The sequence below is a fragment of the Xiphias gladius genome, chromosome 7 (genome assembly GCF_016859285.1).
Source record: "Xiphias gladius isolate SHS-SW01 ecotype Sanya breed wild chromosome 7, ASM1685928v1, whole genome shotgun sequence".
NCBI classification, from domain to species: Eukaryota; Metazoa; Chordata; class Actinopteri; order Istiophoriformes; family Xiphiidae; genus Xiphias; species Xiphias gladius.
This window is the reverse complement of record NC_053406.1, coordinates 4,732,506-4,749,748: the sequence shown is the minus strand read 5'-3', so window position 1 is coordinate 4,749,748 and position 17,243 is coordinate 4,732,506. Positions and strand designations below refer to the sequence as shown.

The following is a 17,243-nucleotide window of genomic DNA, read 5'->3' as shown; positions in this document are numbered from 1 at the left end:
CTCAGAATCTATGATTTTTTTTTTAGGGATTCAAATAGGTCTGGTGTTGTGCTCACTGAAGGCTGTTTTGCCAGTTGGAAAAATAAGCCAGTCTATCAGACTTCAGACTTAAGAATGGGGACGTCTGTTACTGCTAACCACTTCTATATCACCTGAAAATTAAGTCAGCAGGATGGATACATCAGTCACCATTGATTGGTTAGGGCAAATAAGATGCCTCTATGACCGCTAACATGAACACAGTTCTACATTATGAAATGAAAACAAGATGGTCACTCAGTCTGATTATCAAACCAAACTGTAAGCAATTTATCAAGAAAAATTCCCATCGTTATCTGGTTTAAGCTTTCAAAATGTCAAAATCTGATGCCCGTTTGCTTCTGTTTTATCTATCAATTGCATATGTTTGGGTTTTTGATTTTTGGGGTATGTAAAAAAGAAAATCTAAAAATGTCAGTTTAGGCTTAGGCCTGGTGATGGTCATTTTTCAGTTTTGTGACATATTATAGGCTAAAAAATTAATCAAAACAGAATCAAAAGATTAATCAAATATGAAAAGTTATTAGTTGCAGTCCTGGAGTATTGCTTTGTGCAAAATCGGTCAAACTGAATACATTTACTTTCTTGCAACAACCACAAAAAAATAAATAAATAAATAAATAATTTTCCAACACAATACTTTTTGTGATTACACGTCACCATATAACACTAACATTCATGTATCTTTGGCCTATATAGTCATTTATACATGATGATATAACGAAAAATAATAGGTTAGTTTGGTTTGGTTGTGGAATGGAGTGGCTGACATGAGTGAACTACCATACAGAAAAAAAAGTTATTAACGAAAAGAGATGAAAAGGAAGAAGTGGGTGAGGAAATAGAAAAAGAGAGAGGGAGGTGAAGGAGATTGATGGGTTAAAGATGGATCAACTCCAAAACAAACCAGTTAGCAATCCAGTCACATACTCACACTGCAACTGGGACCCAATAGCCAGACCTTCAAACAAAGTGTAGGAGTGTGTGTGTTTAATGTGTATCTTTAATGCTTGTATGGTGCACTGTTTCTGCATGTGTGTGTCCGCATGCCTTTGGGTGCAACGACTGTGTCTGTGCACTGCCATGTTTTGTGTGCGTGTGTGGGAAGACTAATCGTATGTTGTGGCCAGGGTGTAATGGCGCGTTCAAAGGCACGCAGTCATTCTCCCTGGGGGGAAAGAATGCTGCGGAATCTGTTTGCAGAAACACAAAACAACAGCAACAAGGGAGCAAAAACACAAACAGTATGTGAGGGGGAATTACATTGGACGGTAGAAAAAGTAGAGAGTAAAGAAGTCGCGCCCGCCTCCAAAAACAGTGTATGTAAGTGCCAGAGCAAGTCGCGAACCACAAGAACATATGTTGAAGACAGCAGAGATACGCCCCATTGTAATGTGATGCTGGAGAATCACATACTCAGAATGAACTTTCCTTTTTGATACATTCTAATGAAGACATTAAGTGGAAGTTGAAACACACATTCACCGCATCTTGGCACAACCACCAACATCTATTTGCATTAATCAAGAAGAATTCAGATAAACACAGATAGGGTACACTATATGCTTTTACACAAAACAGTGCTTGTTCAGTAAATAAAAAAAAGAAAGAAATCGTGTGTGTGCACCTTTTTATCGTTCGTTGATGTGAGTAAAGGAAGGTCTTTTAATAGCTGTGCCGTTACTGTGAGCAGGCCAACTCGTGAACTTAATCTCTCCTTTTTCTCCCTGCTGTCACATCACATTACACAACCCATCCACTCAACATACACACATTTAGTATAGTCTCTCTCTCTCTCACACACACACACACACACACACACACACAAACACACACACACACACACACACACAAATGCCAACACTACAGCTCCCCTGAAAGCTAGTGGGTCTGGTTGTTGGAATTACTACATAGACTTTAAGAGGGAAATTGAAGAGAACAGCAATGGGATTGGTCAGCGCATTATCATGGCAGACACCCCCCCCCCCAGACACACACACACACACACACACACACACACAGACTTGGCTGAATTGTAAAACATTGACATTTTACATCATTTGTATCAGATTTCCCTCATGTAAATAAGTGAAGTGGACTATACTTATAAAGTGCCAGATGGACCAAATAAAAACATAATTTTTGTTGTAAGATCTCTTTAAACTAGACTTCAGAAGACTGAGTATAAGGATAAGTTACATTGATGCTTCTTTAAACATGGTTAAGTCTGAAAATGCTTTGCCTAACAAAGTCGATGGAGTGTGTGACCAAGAATCAGTGGATATACTGTTCTGAAAAGGGTTGATAAAAAACCCTGTTAATATAACACCAACATTACAAGATTTATATCTTTCACTTTGTTCTCAAATATTTGCATATCATTTTGGGCTGCTTTTAATCTAATGCTAACAGAAGTGGCTGCACATTGTGTTCTGCGGAAACTGAAAATTTGAAATAAATCACATACTCTGGTTTATAAGGCACATATCTACATTATCTGAGTGGTTTATAGATTCACTATACATCTTGTTTCTAGACCTGATGTCAGGCATGACAATTCAAACGTACTGTAGTATGTAGAACATAACTTCATTTTAAATTTTAAAGTTTTTAAAAGTTCAGTATCTTAATTGTGCCTCACTCTTTAGGGTCTAAATGATATGCAGGTTTAACTCAAAGTACAATATTATAGTAAAACAAATAAGAAGGTCACATTAAAACTGCTTTGAAATCATACACATTTCGATTATTTCAACTTCCATTTTGGCGCAAAGCAATATTTACACTTGTTTTTAATGTTTGTGCAGGAAATCCTACAATCTCTACTCACTGTAATGTTTGCTGGGATAATATCAGAATCTAACTTTGTAATAGAGTCCTTGCCAATACCTAAACCTTTTAGTATCCATTGTTTACATGCTCAACAAGGTGCTCAGTTATGACTAGCGGCACACAGCGATCCTTTAAGAGCCAAGATCAGCATCATCTTATCAAGTCCAGCCAAGTCCCAAACAATCCAGGGGTAGATAGTGAAGGTCAACTGGTCTGAACTGGGCTGGATAGCATAATGCCAGATTGTAACGAGTGGTAGCAGGTCAGCTAATCTGTGAGACTGAGGCAGTGAGCACGTCTGTGGGTGTGGTCAGATGACAGGAGAAGAGAAACCAAGTCGGGAGGTGAGAAGTTTGGAAAGAGAACACACAAACTGCTGAAATGACATTAACCAAACACCATAAAACTTCACATTTACATAAAATTTCAGAAAAAAAAGAAACAAATGTAAGTAGAGAAAAAGAGGTATTTGTAATGTATCCACAATGCTGTGATTGGTTACTCTGGGCAAGGCTTCATTAGCACCAGCTCAACTCTCTTCATCACAGACACATGACGAGTAGCGTGAGTCATAACAGCAGGACTCAGTCTGGGTAGAAAGAAGGAGGTGGGATCTGCGTTGTGAGTGTGTCTCACAACCTGCCTTTATACACTCACTCAAGAGCCGCATGTAAGAAAAAGGCCGAGTGCCTTTTAGTGAAAAATGTGCGTGCAGTTTACAGGGATGCGTGTGTGCTAGCTTGTGTAGTGACAGAGTGCAGTAATACCTGCTGATAACCAGTGTTTGGTGCATCAAAGCACCTTCCATCTTGCCCTCCAATCTGTCAGTGCAGGGACCGTTAGGCCTCGGCTGCCAACACAGCACTGATTAACTCTATCAGTGGCTAAACGCTGCCAAGCGTCTGTTTAATTACAATCCATCAACGGTAAACTAACAGCAATTAGTAAGGGAGGCAGGAGAGGAGAGTGACTGTAATTCTGGTTAGATGAACTGAGGACAAAGCTGGAGATGAATCCTGTACAGTACAGTGATTTCACAATGAAGGTGCAGTACAGGGGTGGTGGGATGCCATGACGTTTGAAACCACTTCAACAGCATTAATGAAAAATTAGAGAGAATTTCTAGACGACTATAAGAGCTATTCTTGATAATACTCTATTTTGAATTCCATTGTGATGTAGGACTATTACAAGCACATTAGAGGCTCATTGGAAGCATACCTGGGGACAGATTACTCTTACTAACGAATAATAATAATATAGTAATAAAGCAGCTGAGTTTGGCTTTAGCCATCCTGAGCAATGGCAACAATGAACATGTAAAAGAAAAAAAAATACACACATCTATCTATGTCTATCTCCACATACACACATACATACACACACACACACACACACGAGATACATATACAGTTACTGAAACTTCCCTGCACCCAAATGTTCCACATGAAAACTATTAGCAAGGCAAATGCTTTTAGGACACTTCTCATTATTAGCGTTGCTACTGCAGTGTTGATCTGTACAACCACTTTGGTCCGGACTGAGGAGGACGATGAAGCCCCTGACTTTTCTTTTTGTGCCACATACTTGTTAATGACCAAATACCTGCAAAACTAATGACATTACTATCAGCCTCAACTGTACTTTGTGCTTAGTGTGAATTAGCAAATGTAAGCATGCTTTACAGACTACCCCAAGATGGAGAATATTGTAAACATTATATCTGCTTAACATTAACGTGTGAGCATTGGCATTGTGAGTATGTTAGTATGTTAACGTTAGCATGTAGCTCAAAGTACAGCCTCGGTAGAGCCACAGGCATGTCTGTAAACTATAAGTTTTGTTACTTCTTATCAGCTGTAGCCAATCACAGGGCTCGCCAAACTACAAAATAAAACTGTAGGCTGTTGTCTAGTAAACGTGCCAGAGTATGTACACTCAGAAAGAAAGAAAACATCACTATCTTTTTGATTTCAACATTACATATATGGTTGCATTTTCAAAGTTAGTGGGTCGCCTTGGAATTCTGACCTACAGCTTATACTGTCAGTGGCACAGTTGAGCCCTGGTACAATACAGGTATATACTTTATTTTGTTCACTCTACTTTTCATTAATATGATTCTGTAATTTCTCCAAACTCCAAATTTCTCATTTGTTTAGTGTAATTCAAAAGGCCATAACTTGTATGACTAATGTTGGCGGTCCAGCAGTGTTATTCACAGTGATTAATTCATTAGAGGAAGACGAAGTTCTGGTGTAATAAAGGAGGATAAATTAGCACAGCTTGGTGTTTACGCCATTTTTCATTATGACTACATTGAAATGCAGCCTGGCTAAAGTTTGCGCTCCACTCGCCCAGACAAGAACAAAAAATAAATGAATATTGTCTGATAGTGTCATAATGTTGACCTCCTGACACTCATGTTTGACCTGAGGGCTTCTGGTGACTTATCAATGTAGACGCTCAACAGTCAAAAAAATGTGCTGATGACACATTACGGATGCAGAAACAATGAAGCAGTCAACCACAATGTGGAAGATCAGTAGTGACAGCAGATAAGGACCGGCCACACCAGAGATCATCCTGTCTGACCACAGTATGATGATAGAAATGGCTGCACTGATCAGTGGGGGATGAAGTAAGCTGAGAAGGAAGGGATCAGCACCACACCTCATACCCTTTCTATTGTGACAATCATCTGAATGAGCAATACTCAGCTAGGTTATGCCTGCAGCCACCCCCCAACATACAATAAATTGTCCTCATGGGCAGAATGTTAAATAAGATTATACCATTAATGCTGATTCTGATATGTTTGAACTGAAACTGCAAATAAACAATATCATGTGGTTTTTACATCAATGTGGTGAAGTACCTTGATTAGTCTGGTATAGCTAAAATTTGGTTATTCTTATGTATAAAAATGTTCTTAATTGAGTTTTTTCAGAAAATGACTGGATGTATGTGTTGTACTGATCCATATTGCCCAACCCTATTAACTGATTGATGGCGGCACCTATTATTTTTAATTCAATTTACTATCATCTAAGATAAAGAAAAGTAGCAAATTCTCAAATTTAAGGCATCCTGAAACCATCAAATGTTACAAAAATTACTTAATCAATTATCAAAATATATCAAGTAATCAATAAATTGTTGCAGCTTTAAATCAGTTATTTCTTCAGTCTAAAAAGAATGAAAAATGTCCATCAGAGTTTCCCCGAATCCAAGGTGATGTCTTCAAATTGCTTCTCCTGTCCAACCAACAGTCTGAAACCAAAAGATATTCCATTTACAATTATATAAAAACAGAGAAAAACAAGAACTCCTTACATCTGAGAAGCTGGAACAAAAGAATGTTGTATCAACAGAATTCCTGTTGAATCATTTTCTGACCATCAACTAATCAATGACTGGAAAAATAACTTCAGCACTAGTCATGATCAGTTGACCATGACTACTCCTATACCTGAGAAATCACCAGAATTTGCATAATTTCCCAGATCTGTATTCATCAGGATGGAAAAACCTGTAAAGGGCAGCAGTATTAATCAAATTGATTTAAGCAAGGGAAAGCAGGTATCATTGCAGGATTTATGAAATAAACGCGAAAACCCAGTTGGGTAAATATTCAGAGTTCAAGATTAAGTGTCAATCTAGTTGAAATTAATAATTAATCATCATTTTGATGGAGTGGTACACTAAAGCTGCTTTCACACATGCAGTGCAACCCTGAACGTTGCTGTACATTACCCGGAGGAGTAATGTCCAAATTAGCTGAACCGGCCATTGAACGGACTGTAGCCTGTCAGCTCCCTAATGCAAACTTGAGCCGATGTATGAATAGAGCCGGCACGCTTTACCCAGGCGCCACTCCTTGCCTACACCAAACAGAATATTTGAAGTAGGTGAGAACGCGTCTGACACGGACAGTCCCCTGTTGTGCGCTGCATGTGTGAAAGGGCAAGAATCGGGTCCGGTTATTGTCCAGAGTTCATGAGAAAACGGCTTAAGAGATTGAGCTCTTTGTAGTGTGCAAATAACATGACATAACACAAAACTTAAAAATAAAGAATATCATTGTACCATACAAAGTTATTAAACATTAGGATGGAATATAATGAAGTATAGTAACGCCTTTGGCTTTGCTGCCACTGGCCCTGTCTATTCAGTTCACCGTTATCGATTACTGAGCTTTCTACTTATGAAAGGCAGAGGAAGACACACACGCATGCAGCTTTGTAAACAATTAGGCAGAGACACTCCAGCAGCTTTCTTAGCAGCACCAGTATACAGCAGATAAATCAGACAAGGCGAAGGGCATTTAGAAAGGAGATGGCTCCACAGTGGAAGCTTTTTAACAGCCCGAGGTAAAAGTGACTAATTGTTTAAGCATCCCTTCTTATGTCTGGATCTTCGTGACACACAGTTGATACATCAACAAGACAACCTTTATCAAAAACGTGTTTTAGGTGAAAGCAGTGTCTGCTTTGAAAATCTCGAAACACACACACACACACACACACACACACAGCTGATAGTGAAGCGAACATCCGCTGATGTGTCAACTTTGACTTTGCTGCTTTATCATGGCATGCAGTCACTTCAAGGTGACTTGGCTGGATTTGTCCAGACTGTTCACCTCTGTGGACCAGCTGAGATCCAACAGAAAGACATACTGTGTGCTTAAACTGTCAGTGACAAGGGAAAGGTAACTGCCCTTCACTTATTTCAAAATAATAGTTGGAAGATGAGCAGGGAGCAGAGCGACAGCGTAGAGAGAGATTTCAGCAACGCGGTCAGAGGTGTGGGTTTGGTGTCAGAAGTCGTGGGGCACAATGAGCTTTAATAAAAAGTACTTATAAATGTTGTTTCTTCCATATGAACAAATGAAACTGGTTATCACACCTTCCATTATTAATGCATTACCCCTATTAATCACCAGTAATTTCCTCAGATTTTCATATTGTATTACAATATTGTATAACAAATGATGGGAAAAACGTGACAAAAACATTCCATCTCAAGTACTTCCTTTTGTTTGTTTTGTACTAATATTGACTTTTCTGTAAATAAGCACAGATTACATCCTGTTAAGAGGACAGCCCGTACGTTGCCTAAGAGACAAAACCCAGAGCAAAATAAGTCCAAAAATCACCCGCTGCTGCTGGTGTGATCCGTCAATAGTACAGGTGACCCTGACGAGCATACTAACATCAACTAAGAGCTTTTCCCATCTGGACTGGCTGGAACTGACACAATAAGAGTGATTATGAAAAGTGAGGGACGACATGTCCCCCTATCCTTTGTGGAAACTATGCCCCTTGAACTCTGTGATCAGAACAAGTAGCTGAGCAGAAAAAGTGGTGACATAGTATGGAAGGGCAGACGTCTTGAGGGGCAGACATGTTCAACTCTTGTGACTTGGTTCCTAAAATTGTTCCTTTCCATTGCAAAATGGAGAAGAAGCTTATTGTAGCCTCCGCCCATGTGTGTGCTGAAAATATGAGAACGTGTGAAACAGAGGAAAGCCTAGCTTACAGAGTGCATCTTAGAACCTCTGCTTTTCAGGGAAAAATGTGGTATGGCAAAATAAAAAGTCTAAATTGCAATCTTGTTGTGGGTGGTAACAGTTAACACTTGCTCCCGGGACTCACATGCTGACGTTTTTGTTCGAGACAAAATGAGATTTTATTGTAGCTTCTTCCATTTCTTTTTTCTCTCTCTTTGAGAAATAGAGGGGATTAATTCATCTGATTATTCATGTCACTATCTCTCTACACAGCCCTTTGTTTCTTCATTGGCTGATTAATTTTTGTCCTTTACATTAATACATGTTTTACCTTGTTAACTATTCTGCCTGCAGTTTCCTTTACCGCATGCTAATGTATTTGTACATTTTCAGGATTTCGCTTGCTTAAAATTGCGAAAAATGTCTAGCAAATATTTTCTGGCAGTGTCTCAACATTCTGCTGTGTTGATGTCAACACTGACTGAGACTTTGGAGTTTGACTTAGAAGTCGCGAATTAATATTTTTGAATAGTCAGCAGTAGTGGGAAGCAAGAAGGGACTTTCTCTACAGTGGAACTGGTTTCTCTGTTGATGTCATTTATGGCAAAATAATATAAATATTACAACACCACTGACGCCACATACTCAAATATGTTCTAGTAAATACATGATTCAGTAATCAATAGAAAACCAATTAACAGAAAAGCAGCCCGGCTCTGAACAGGCAAGGGAATAGGTATCTATTCCTTCAAAACTTTCACTATCTTTATGAAAGCTGAACTTTCCAAAGACACACAGATGTGCATTTATAGAAATAAGAAGCCTAAAACAAAATAAAACACAAAACAGTTCCTCTTGCTGAAGATGAGAAATGAGAAGCATATGCTTTAGTTAAGATTGACTCTTCTGAGTAATTAAGTCATTAGCATGACAGCAACCACACTGTCTGTTTTCAGAGGAAATAATACACAAACATGAATGAAACCGAGTCTTTTGTTTAAACTATTTTTCAGTGATATTAATAAACTGATAACCCATCTTTCCTCCAGCTCGTATCCTGCCAATATTTTTGACTAAATTAAACATGACCAGCTTTTATCATTGTTGAACAAACCATTTCTTTACCACCACTCATTGCTTTTCTCTCTCCTGTCTGGCTCTTTTGTCTCACTGCACCGTCACAGCGCAGCTCTGCCAGGGTCACCAAATGACCGGTTGTTCTGCTCCACATCAAATTCCGCACGATCAGACTTTTGCCAACCATCCCAGCCTTTCCAGGGGCCCACTTTTCACTGGCCTCTGTCCTCCTGGGTCTGAGATGATTACAAGGCTACGCAAATATTTCAGCTTCATCTCTCCTCTCTTAAAAATAAAATTTAAAACAAAAAAACCTTATGTCTGTTAATTTCAGACATTCTGAAAGGAGGAACTACACTCTCTAATGGATAATGTTGACAGACAACAATTTCTTAAGTTTTTTTCAATACTTATGACATGGATTTATCCTTCTTCCATTTTTAATTTTTTACTCTTATATTTTTCTTTTTCAATTTCTTATTTTTAGTATTATTCTAATTATTGCACACTAGCCTTTTCAGCACAGCCTCAAAAGTAGGTCACTGTGCACTAACTGCACATTTCGTATGAGAATGTGAAACTTTGGAATCTTGAAATATATTCCCCTTTTTCCTCATGATCACAGTTAAGAGTTGAGTGGCGGTTGCAAACAAACAGATTTTCATGGTTTGTAGACCAACACAACTTGCCTTGCCCTTAATTAAACTGCAAATAGTGCCTTCAACTTAAACTGAGAGATGTAAACAGTTGGGAATTGATTTATATTTTTAAATGAAAGAACATTACAGCCCAGCTCTTTGGGGCTCCCAGGGTTCAAGCAAGAATTCAAACCTGAAGAATCAAAGCAGATAAAACTCCAGCTTCTCCTGAGGTAGGTAAACAAATTCATTATCATATTTTTAAAGCAAAAAGAATCTTAATCCACCTCATCCTTTTCAACATTTATGTTGTTTTAAGAGATTTAGAGCTGCCGCAAAGAAAATTCAGAAAATGAATGGGCAACTATTCTGATAATCAATTAATGGTTAAAAGTCATCTTTTAACACAAAAGCAAACATCCTCTGATTCCAGCTTCTCCAATGTAATGATATCCAGTTTTCCTTTGTTCCTATCATCATAAACTGAATATCTTAGGGTTTTGGATTATTGGTCTATCTAAAAAAATTCAAGTCACTGCAAGGTGGTTTTCAAGCTGTACTCAAAAACCTGGAAGACAGTGGCTGTCTACAATGCGGTAAATGCCTTTGAATTTTTTTCAAAAAGTGCAGTATGTTCTAGTAAATGGTTGACAGTAAGTTTACTGTGTGAAGTTGTAGAGTTGATTTTTTTTGTGTGTGATGATAAAACATGTCTAAAATCAGTCAAGTAGATATTTGATTTTGACTTGACATAATAAGATTGACCTACAGACTTTGTGTTTTTGATATTTTATCCAGTTTTCTACTCTGCTGTATTCACAATGAAATGTTGATTGCTGATCTAGTAATAAGTTTCCCACCTATTCTCTAATCCATATTTGTTACAGACACATGTGGAGGAAGAAATGCTTGCATAGAACTAATCAAGAGACCGGGCTTGACTGTTGAAACCCGCTCATCTGCTAATCTATTGATCCATCAAGATTTTATTCTCTTGTGCCCTCTCTCCATCTCTCATTAATCATCAACACGACCCAGCCTGTGTGATCAATGCACCTTCGAATGAACACACCGTCACACACATTCCACCTTTGGTTTTCCCTGCGGACACGGTCAACATTTCTTCTGCTTTGTGGAGTGTTTGCCAAATTCACAGTTATAACAAACAGCCCCTCATTAAGAGGCTTAATTCGTTTGCTGTTGTGCAAATGTTTGTGCTTGATCCATCCACACCACGAGTCCCGACTGAGGAAATCCATCATGGCTGTTTGTGCAGAAGGTAAACAGAGGTGGATAGTTCATCTTGGCAAAAAAAAAAAGAAAAAAAAAAAAAAAAGAAAAAGCAAAGGTTAATCTTTTGTAACAGAGAGAGAAAAACATTGGAAGCTTTTGATACTTATCTGCAGCCAGAGCAAGCCTATTCACAACTTTACTCTGAACAAATACCCCCTTTCTCCACACACTAAAAGCATGGGTCAAGGAGTTGTTGACCTGTCTTGCTAAAATAAAAAAAATGGACTTGACCCACAAGGCGTGATGAATTGATAGTGAAATAAAAGAGTGGAGACCTTAAGTAAGCAGAAATTTTACACTATGGCTGCAAGGGAGCAGACATCAAAACGGACATGGCCACAGCCACATAAAGCTTAATTACAACAGCATGGCAAATAACACAGGTTTACAAATTACCCTGTGTCACAGCAAGACAGATGGCCACAACACACACACACACACACACACACACACACACACACACACGGGAAACATACAGTCGCAAATTATTATTTCCATTCTTCTCTAGCAGACAGTTTTGCTTCCCTGTTGCTTTGTTCAAAAAAAGTATTACCACACTCGCGTCCATAAACCAGAAGTCTTGCTGACCAAAAAATATGACTGACTATAACTTCCTTTCACATGCAATGGCAGAACCAACAGCTACATGTTAAAGTGAACAGACCCTTCACGTAAATAGCTGTAACACCGCTTTTGGCATCTAAGACATGAGGTTAAATGTTTTTAAAGCTGCTAAGTGTCAGACTGGAATACCACTATTAACACATTAAAATCAGGGGCTCCCCTCTGACGGAGTGTGAGCTGCTAAACATCCTCTCCACACTCAACACGTGAAATATGCAGGGGGGGGGGGCACAGTCAAGGTTGACACATCTTCGCAAGCACAGGGATAGCTGTTAATAAGCCTCCAGACAGACCATGTCACCTCTCTCACACACACACACACACACACACACACACACACACACACACACACACACACACACACACACACACACACACACACACAAGGTAATAAGTGTAATGACATGAGTAGGGCTGACCCGAATGCCTCCAAGTCTCGAAGCTTCTAACGTTGCCAAGGTAACTGCTATTCCAAATCAGTATTTGAATGCTGTGTTTTGTTTTTGGGTTTTTGTTGTTGTTATTATTATTAATGTATTACCACAATAATCCCAAATAGCCCATGAAATAAGAAAAAGTAATCCAACATTATTCCTCATGCATCAACATTAATGAATATTAGTTATTCTCAGACGAGGAGATTTAATCTTTGTGATGGTTCTGTGCATCAGTCACAGCTCTCCTCTAACGTGACCAGCACGGACACTGGGACAGTGACACGTGACCATGCGACGGACTTACAAGTTACAAGTACACTAGCAAGATGTCGAACAAGTCAAGAGTCTGGGGTAGCTTCCAAATTGGAGGAGATGACCCACCCAACACTCGAGTGCCAGATATGGCAAAGGAAAGGAACGAGTTCGACTGGCAAATCACCTACAAACTGTAAATAACAGCATATCCGTCTGGCAACTGCTAAAACTTTTTTTTTTTTTTTTTTTTTCTATTATGGCTGATGTTAGTGCGACCTGCATGCTAAAAAAGTGTAACGCTGAAGTCCGATTTTTGTCCCGCTCTCTCTCTCTCTCTCTACCCGACCGGGGTACAAGTGTTTTTTCCCACAGATTTCAAGCAACCTCCTGGTGCAGACTCAGACTGGGACGAAGCAACAAACAACACCGTACGAGAGTTTTTTGCTGCAGAAAACACAGGGCTCAAGCACAGGCTCTAAATATTGCTGCTCTGTTATAAACGGTTTCATCATGTGCACATAGTCGCTAATTAAACTGAAGCAATACCGACGTACAGTATTGCTTTATACTGCTTTGCACATAAAATGTCATAAATTTTTGCCTCTCACTTGTGATTGGGTCACAGCTGATTCCGTCGTACAACGCCCCAGAAAACTTTCTCTTTGATAACATGAATGCTACAGAATGATAACATAAGAACACCCGTGCTCACCACTAAAACTGCTACCTGTTCAGCTATTGTTTGTCTTTTTCTTCTGGTCAGAGAAAAATGATATTGAATTTCAAATTACTGAAAAAAAACTCCTTCAACAGCCGTGTTGTTTTTTTTATCATTATCAGTACAGCTGCGTGTAACTAATGGTTCATAGATAAATGAGCTGCAAGGCACTGTGATTTGAAGCAATCTCATAATGGCAAAGTCTGTTCTAAGATCTTAACAGTTCCTTTTAACTCATGGTCTTTGCTGAACCACATAGGTTGCCCCTGACATTGGTCGTTACTAATACTAATATGTTTTGATTGTAGCTGCTGTCTGCTGAGATTTTGGACTCTATAAGTGATTTGTTTCAAGGCCAAGAAATTCGGATTCAGAATTCATTCATTCACTCTTTCATCTTTTAATCTTCAAAAAGCCGCTGAAACAGTATTACGATGATCACGGGACACTAAAACTCTGGAGCAAATGATGAAAACAATCACACACCTGACTTTGGCTTCTAAAAGAAATCAGTTAAAATCAGTTTTATACAAATGCAGACTGATCACTGTTGTTAACTGACAATATGTTGAGGCTGGTTTTATTTTATAAGTGCTCCTTCTTCCTGGCTCTACCAACACTTCTGTACAACCAGCCTTTCAGCCTCTCTCATATCCAAACTACACTGGCCTCTTTGAGCATCCACTGCCCACAACAAACCCACACAACCAGCATGACTGCCAGTATCACACAAAGACACCATGTTACTACAACCCACGGTGAGGAGATGGGGGGCAGAGAGAGAGCTCATTTATGTTAAAAGAGGTTATTCTCACACTGTAGCTATTTTTGTTTGATTCTATTTAGATGCTTTCACAGGTTTGTTCATGTAACAATCATCCAGGCAGAACAGGGAGAGCTGAGATGAGCAGAAACGGAGGTGTGGATGGACTTTTTTTTTGTGCAGCGAGAGCTGCTTGCATGCTCTTCTCAGAGAGCCGGAGGGCCAAGCACGAGACCCCTCCAGGGTGACAGAGCGTCCAGCGCTGAATCAGCAGGTCGCAAGTTGTGTAATCTCTCACACAAACACACACACAGATTAACAGCACACAGAGAGGCGGGGGGGGGTTCTTTACAAAGAAACTTTTTCAAGAAAAGGAAACAGAGGGCCAAAGAAGTGTAACAGTTGTGGCTCTTCTTAATTTAAAGCCTCGCTGCCACTGAATGGGTCCAGTTGGCCTATAAAACTAGTCGCTTCAAATAGCAGATTCTTTAGGCTTGACAGAAGTTTTGTCAGGAAAAGTTCAAGTACAGGGATTCTGAAGGGCATGCTCCTCATAGTGGGATCTAGGAACTTCAGGGAGTCCTTCAGGAGAGACCGAGTGATGAATAGTGTAGTTTCTCTAAATTCTAACTCACCAATCCAATTAGAGATTGCCATCATTTTTTTTAAAGTTAACATTTTTAGCTCCCAAGTTATACAGTTCATTGCTAAATATTAATTTAAATCAGTCCTTATGGAGATCCCAAAGACCAGAATGTAAACGGGGGTCCATGGGTACTGATCAGTATCTGTTTGAGGGTCTTTGACATGAAAACGTTTGAGAGCCCCCTGCTGTATAAACTAGGTCTAATATCAAACTATTCACTCAACTGAGTAATCTTCTAAGCCACGTGCGGGCCATCTATAAATCTCAACAACTGCCTGCTTGTTATCTAAGTTAAAAAGGAAATGACCTTAGATAATGCTTATGAGGCATGCGGTAACTTGTGAAGTCTAACCTCAAATTAAATCTCTGTTCACACTCAGGCGACCTGCATAAAGGCTAGCCGGCATAGCACTGGACACCTGCACAACAGTCCCTCGCATCTCATCTTACAGCACATCATGCATGTACAGCACATGTACTCGGCAGCTTTTTCCCAGCACAGTGAACAACAATGAATTGATCTATTGTTGGATGGCGGTGGCTGACATCGATGCAGTCCACACACTAAGTTTCTGACATGTATTTACTGTATGGGTCAGGCACTTAGCTTGGCAGTCCACTTATGGTGGCAGCTGTACTGTTGGCATGAAAAAAACATCATCGTCTTGCATGTAATGGGTATTTCTTAGCAGCAGACAGATGAGAACATCAAGCAAATGATGGTTCTGGATGGGAAGATTTTGATGCAAAATCCTATTCAAAAGTCTGTAAAGACAGACTCAATTTGCTTATTGACAAAATACATATAACGCAAAACATTTCTCCAGGCTTATTACAAATCCTTAGAAGGCTGTTTTAAGTTCGGCTAGTCTATAAAGCACCAAGCAGCACTTCATTTCATGAAACTTCAACTTTTAAAACCCTCACACTGCTCCCTAATGTCCACCATTGAGTCTTTCGGTTGGACCAAGACGGTGTGTGGAAAAGGTAAACCGGTTCGTAAAGTTGATATTTGGTAAATAAATAACCGCTTCATTAAATCATTTGTATGCCGAATTTATCGGCACATTTTTAGACTTCAAGACAGACATAGAGTCATTTTCTAATTTGTGTTCACGACAATATACACGGCTTTCTTAAAGCGCATGGCTTTTTTTTCCAGGGGAGTTTTGACGAGATCCACGCAAGCCACACAGGAGACAGGACTACCTGTATTGAGGTGGCCAAATCCAGATGTTATGACGGTAAGCCCCTTTACTGCCTTTGCTGTCATAAAGCTACTAGCTAAATACATTTAACCCGCGGCGTTTGACAATATGGAAGCGTTTGATTAGCTACTTATGTCGCCTCACTAGTATAAATACAAAAAGGGGCAATTAAGACTTAAAGACGTTTAGAGCTTCATACAGCAGCTTCGAACACCACAAACCTCGGCCACTTTCACGTGAGTATACGGGAGATGGGACCTCGTTTAAAACCTGACGGCTCATACTTCACTCGGTTAGCCACACATATAAACAGAGACACGCTGGCTTATTCGGCATACATGTATTGCACCAACACGTGTTTTTATCAGTCAAATTCTAACTTTTAGCCACCATTCCTTCACACTGCTTGCTATCATGTAGCTACTACCAGATCTTGTACGCTCAGGCAGCGAGCCAGGCAGCGTTAAGTTGAGAGATTTGTCAACGGACTCCGGCTTCCCTCTCCGTGCAAGAGGGACTACGCGTCCTGTCAGCGAACAAAGGTCAGAGTGGCAACAAGTCAAACTTACCAGAGTTTGTTCATACTGCAGCGCCCGCTGGTCCGACCCGTCCCCTGCCATGGCTCTGGCTCTGTCTCTACCCGGCGACTTGATGAAAGGTTTGTTCGGCGTGGAAGTGAGAGGAAGCCGCCCGCGAGATCTCTCGGCGCGAGCAGCGGTTAAAGCATCGGGCCGACTTTAGCCTCTGTACGGGAGTTCGCAAAGGGAACTCCAACTAAAGAATGCGTCCCGGTTATAGTTAGTTCCTTCATTTTATAGCTTCAAGTCCCCAGCAAGATACACACCGCGAGGCGGGACTTAGCTGGTTGCACGGGGAATCGACCCTCCCATTTAGAACTATGCGTCAATCAAGTCAGAAGGAACTATTCTCTCTGGGTTGTTTAAAGCTAGTCATGAACCCATTTCCTCACATTTTGTCTTCTCTTTTGACAGTCTAGGGATATAGATAAAAAGGTAAACATAAGTTTAAAAAAAACAACAACTATTGACAGAAAATATGCGGTAGAGTCCAGGTGGATTGACTACACCTCTGGATGTTGATGATTAACTACTTTATAGCCTTCTTTATTAGAGCAAATAATTTAATGGTTAATGAATGAATTATTGATGTGCGTATTTAATGGAAATATATGGAATAC

At 39.8% G+C, this 17,243-nt stretch overlaps 1 protein-coding gene across 1 annotated transcript in view; it reads right to left on the bottom strand.

The window, feature by feature from the left end:
* Window positions 1-16,878, bottom strand: part of clcn2c (chloride channel 2c) — a 168,355-nt gene extending 151,477 nt beyond the window's left edge. The window contains exon 1 of the mRNA XM_040131541.1: window positions 16,615-16,878. Within this exon, the coding sequence (XP_039987475.1) occupies window positions 16,615-16,665 (51 nt within the window). The 5' untranslated portion in view covers window positions 16,666-16,878. The remainder of the gene's footprint in view (window positions 1-16,614) is intronic.
* Between the last annotated feature and the right edge of the window lie 365 nt (window positions 16,879-17,243).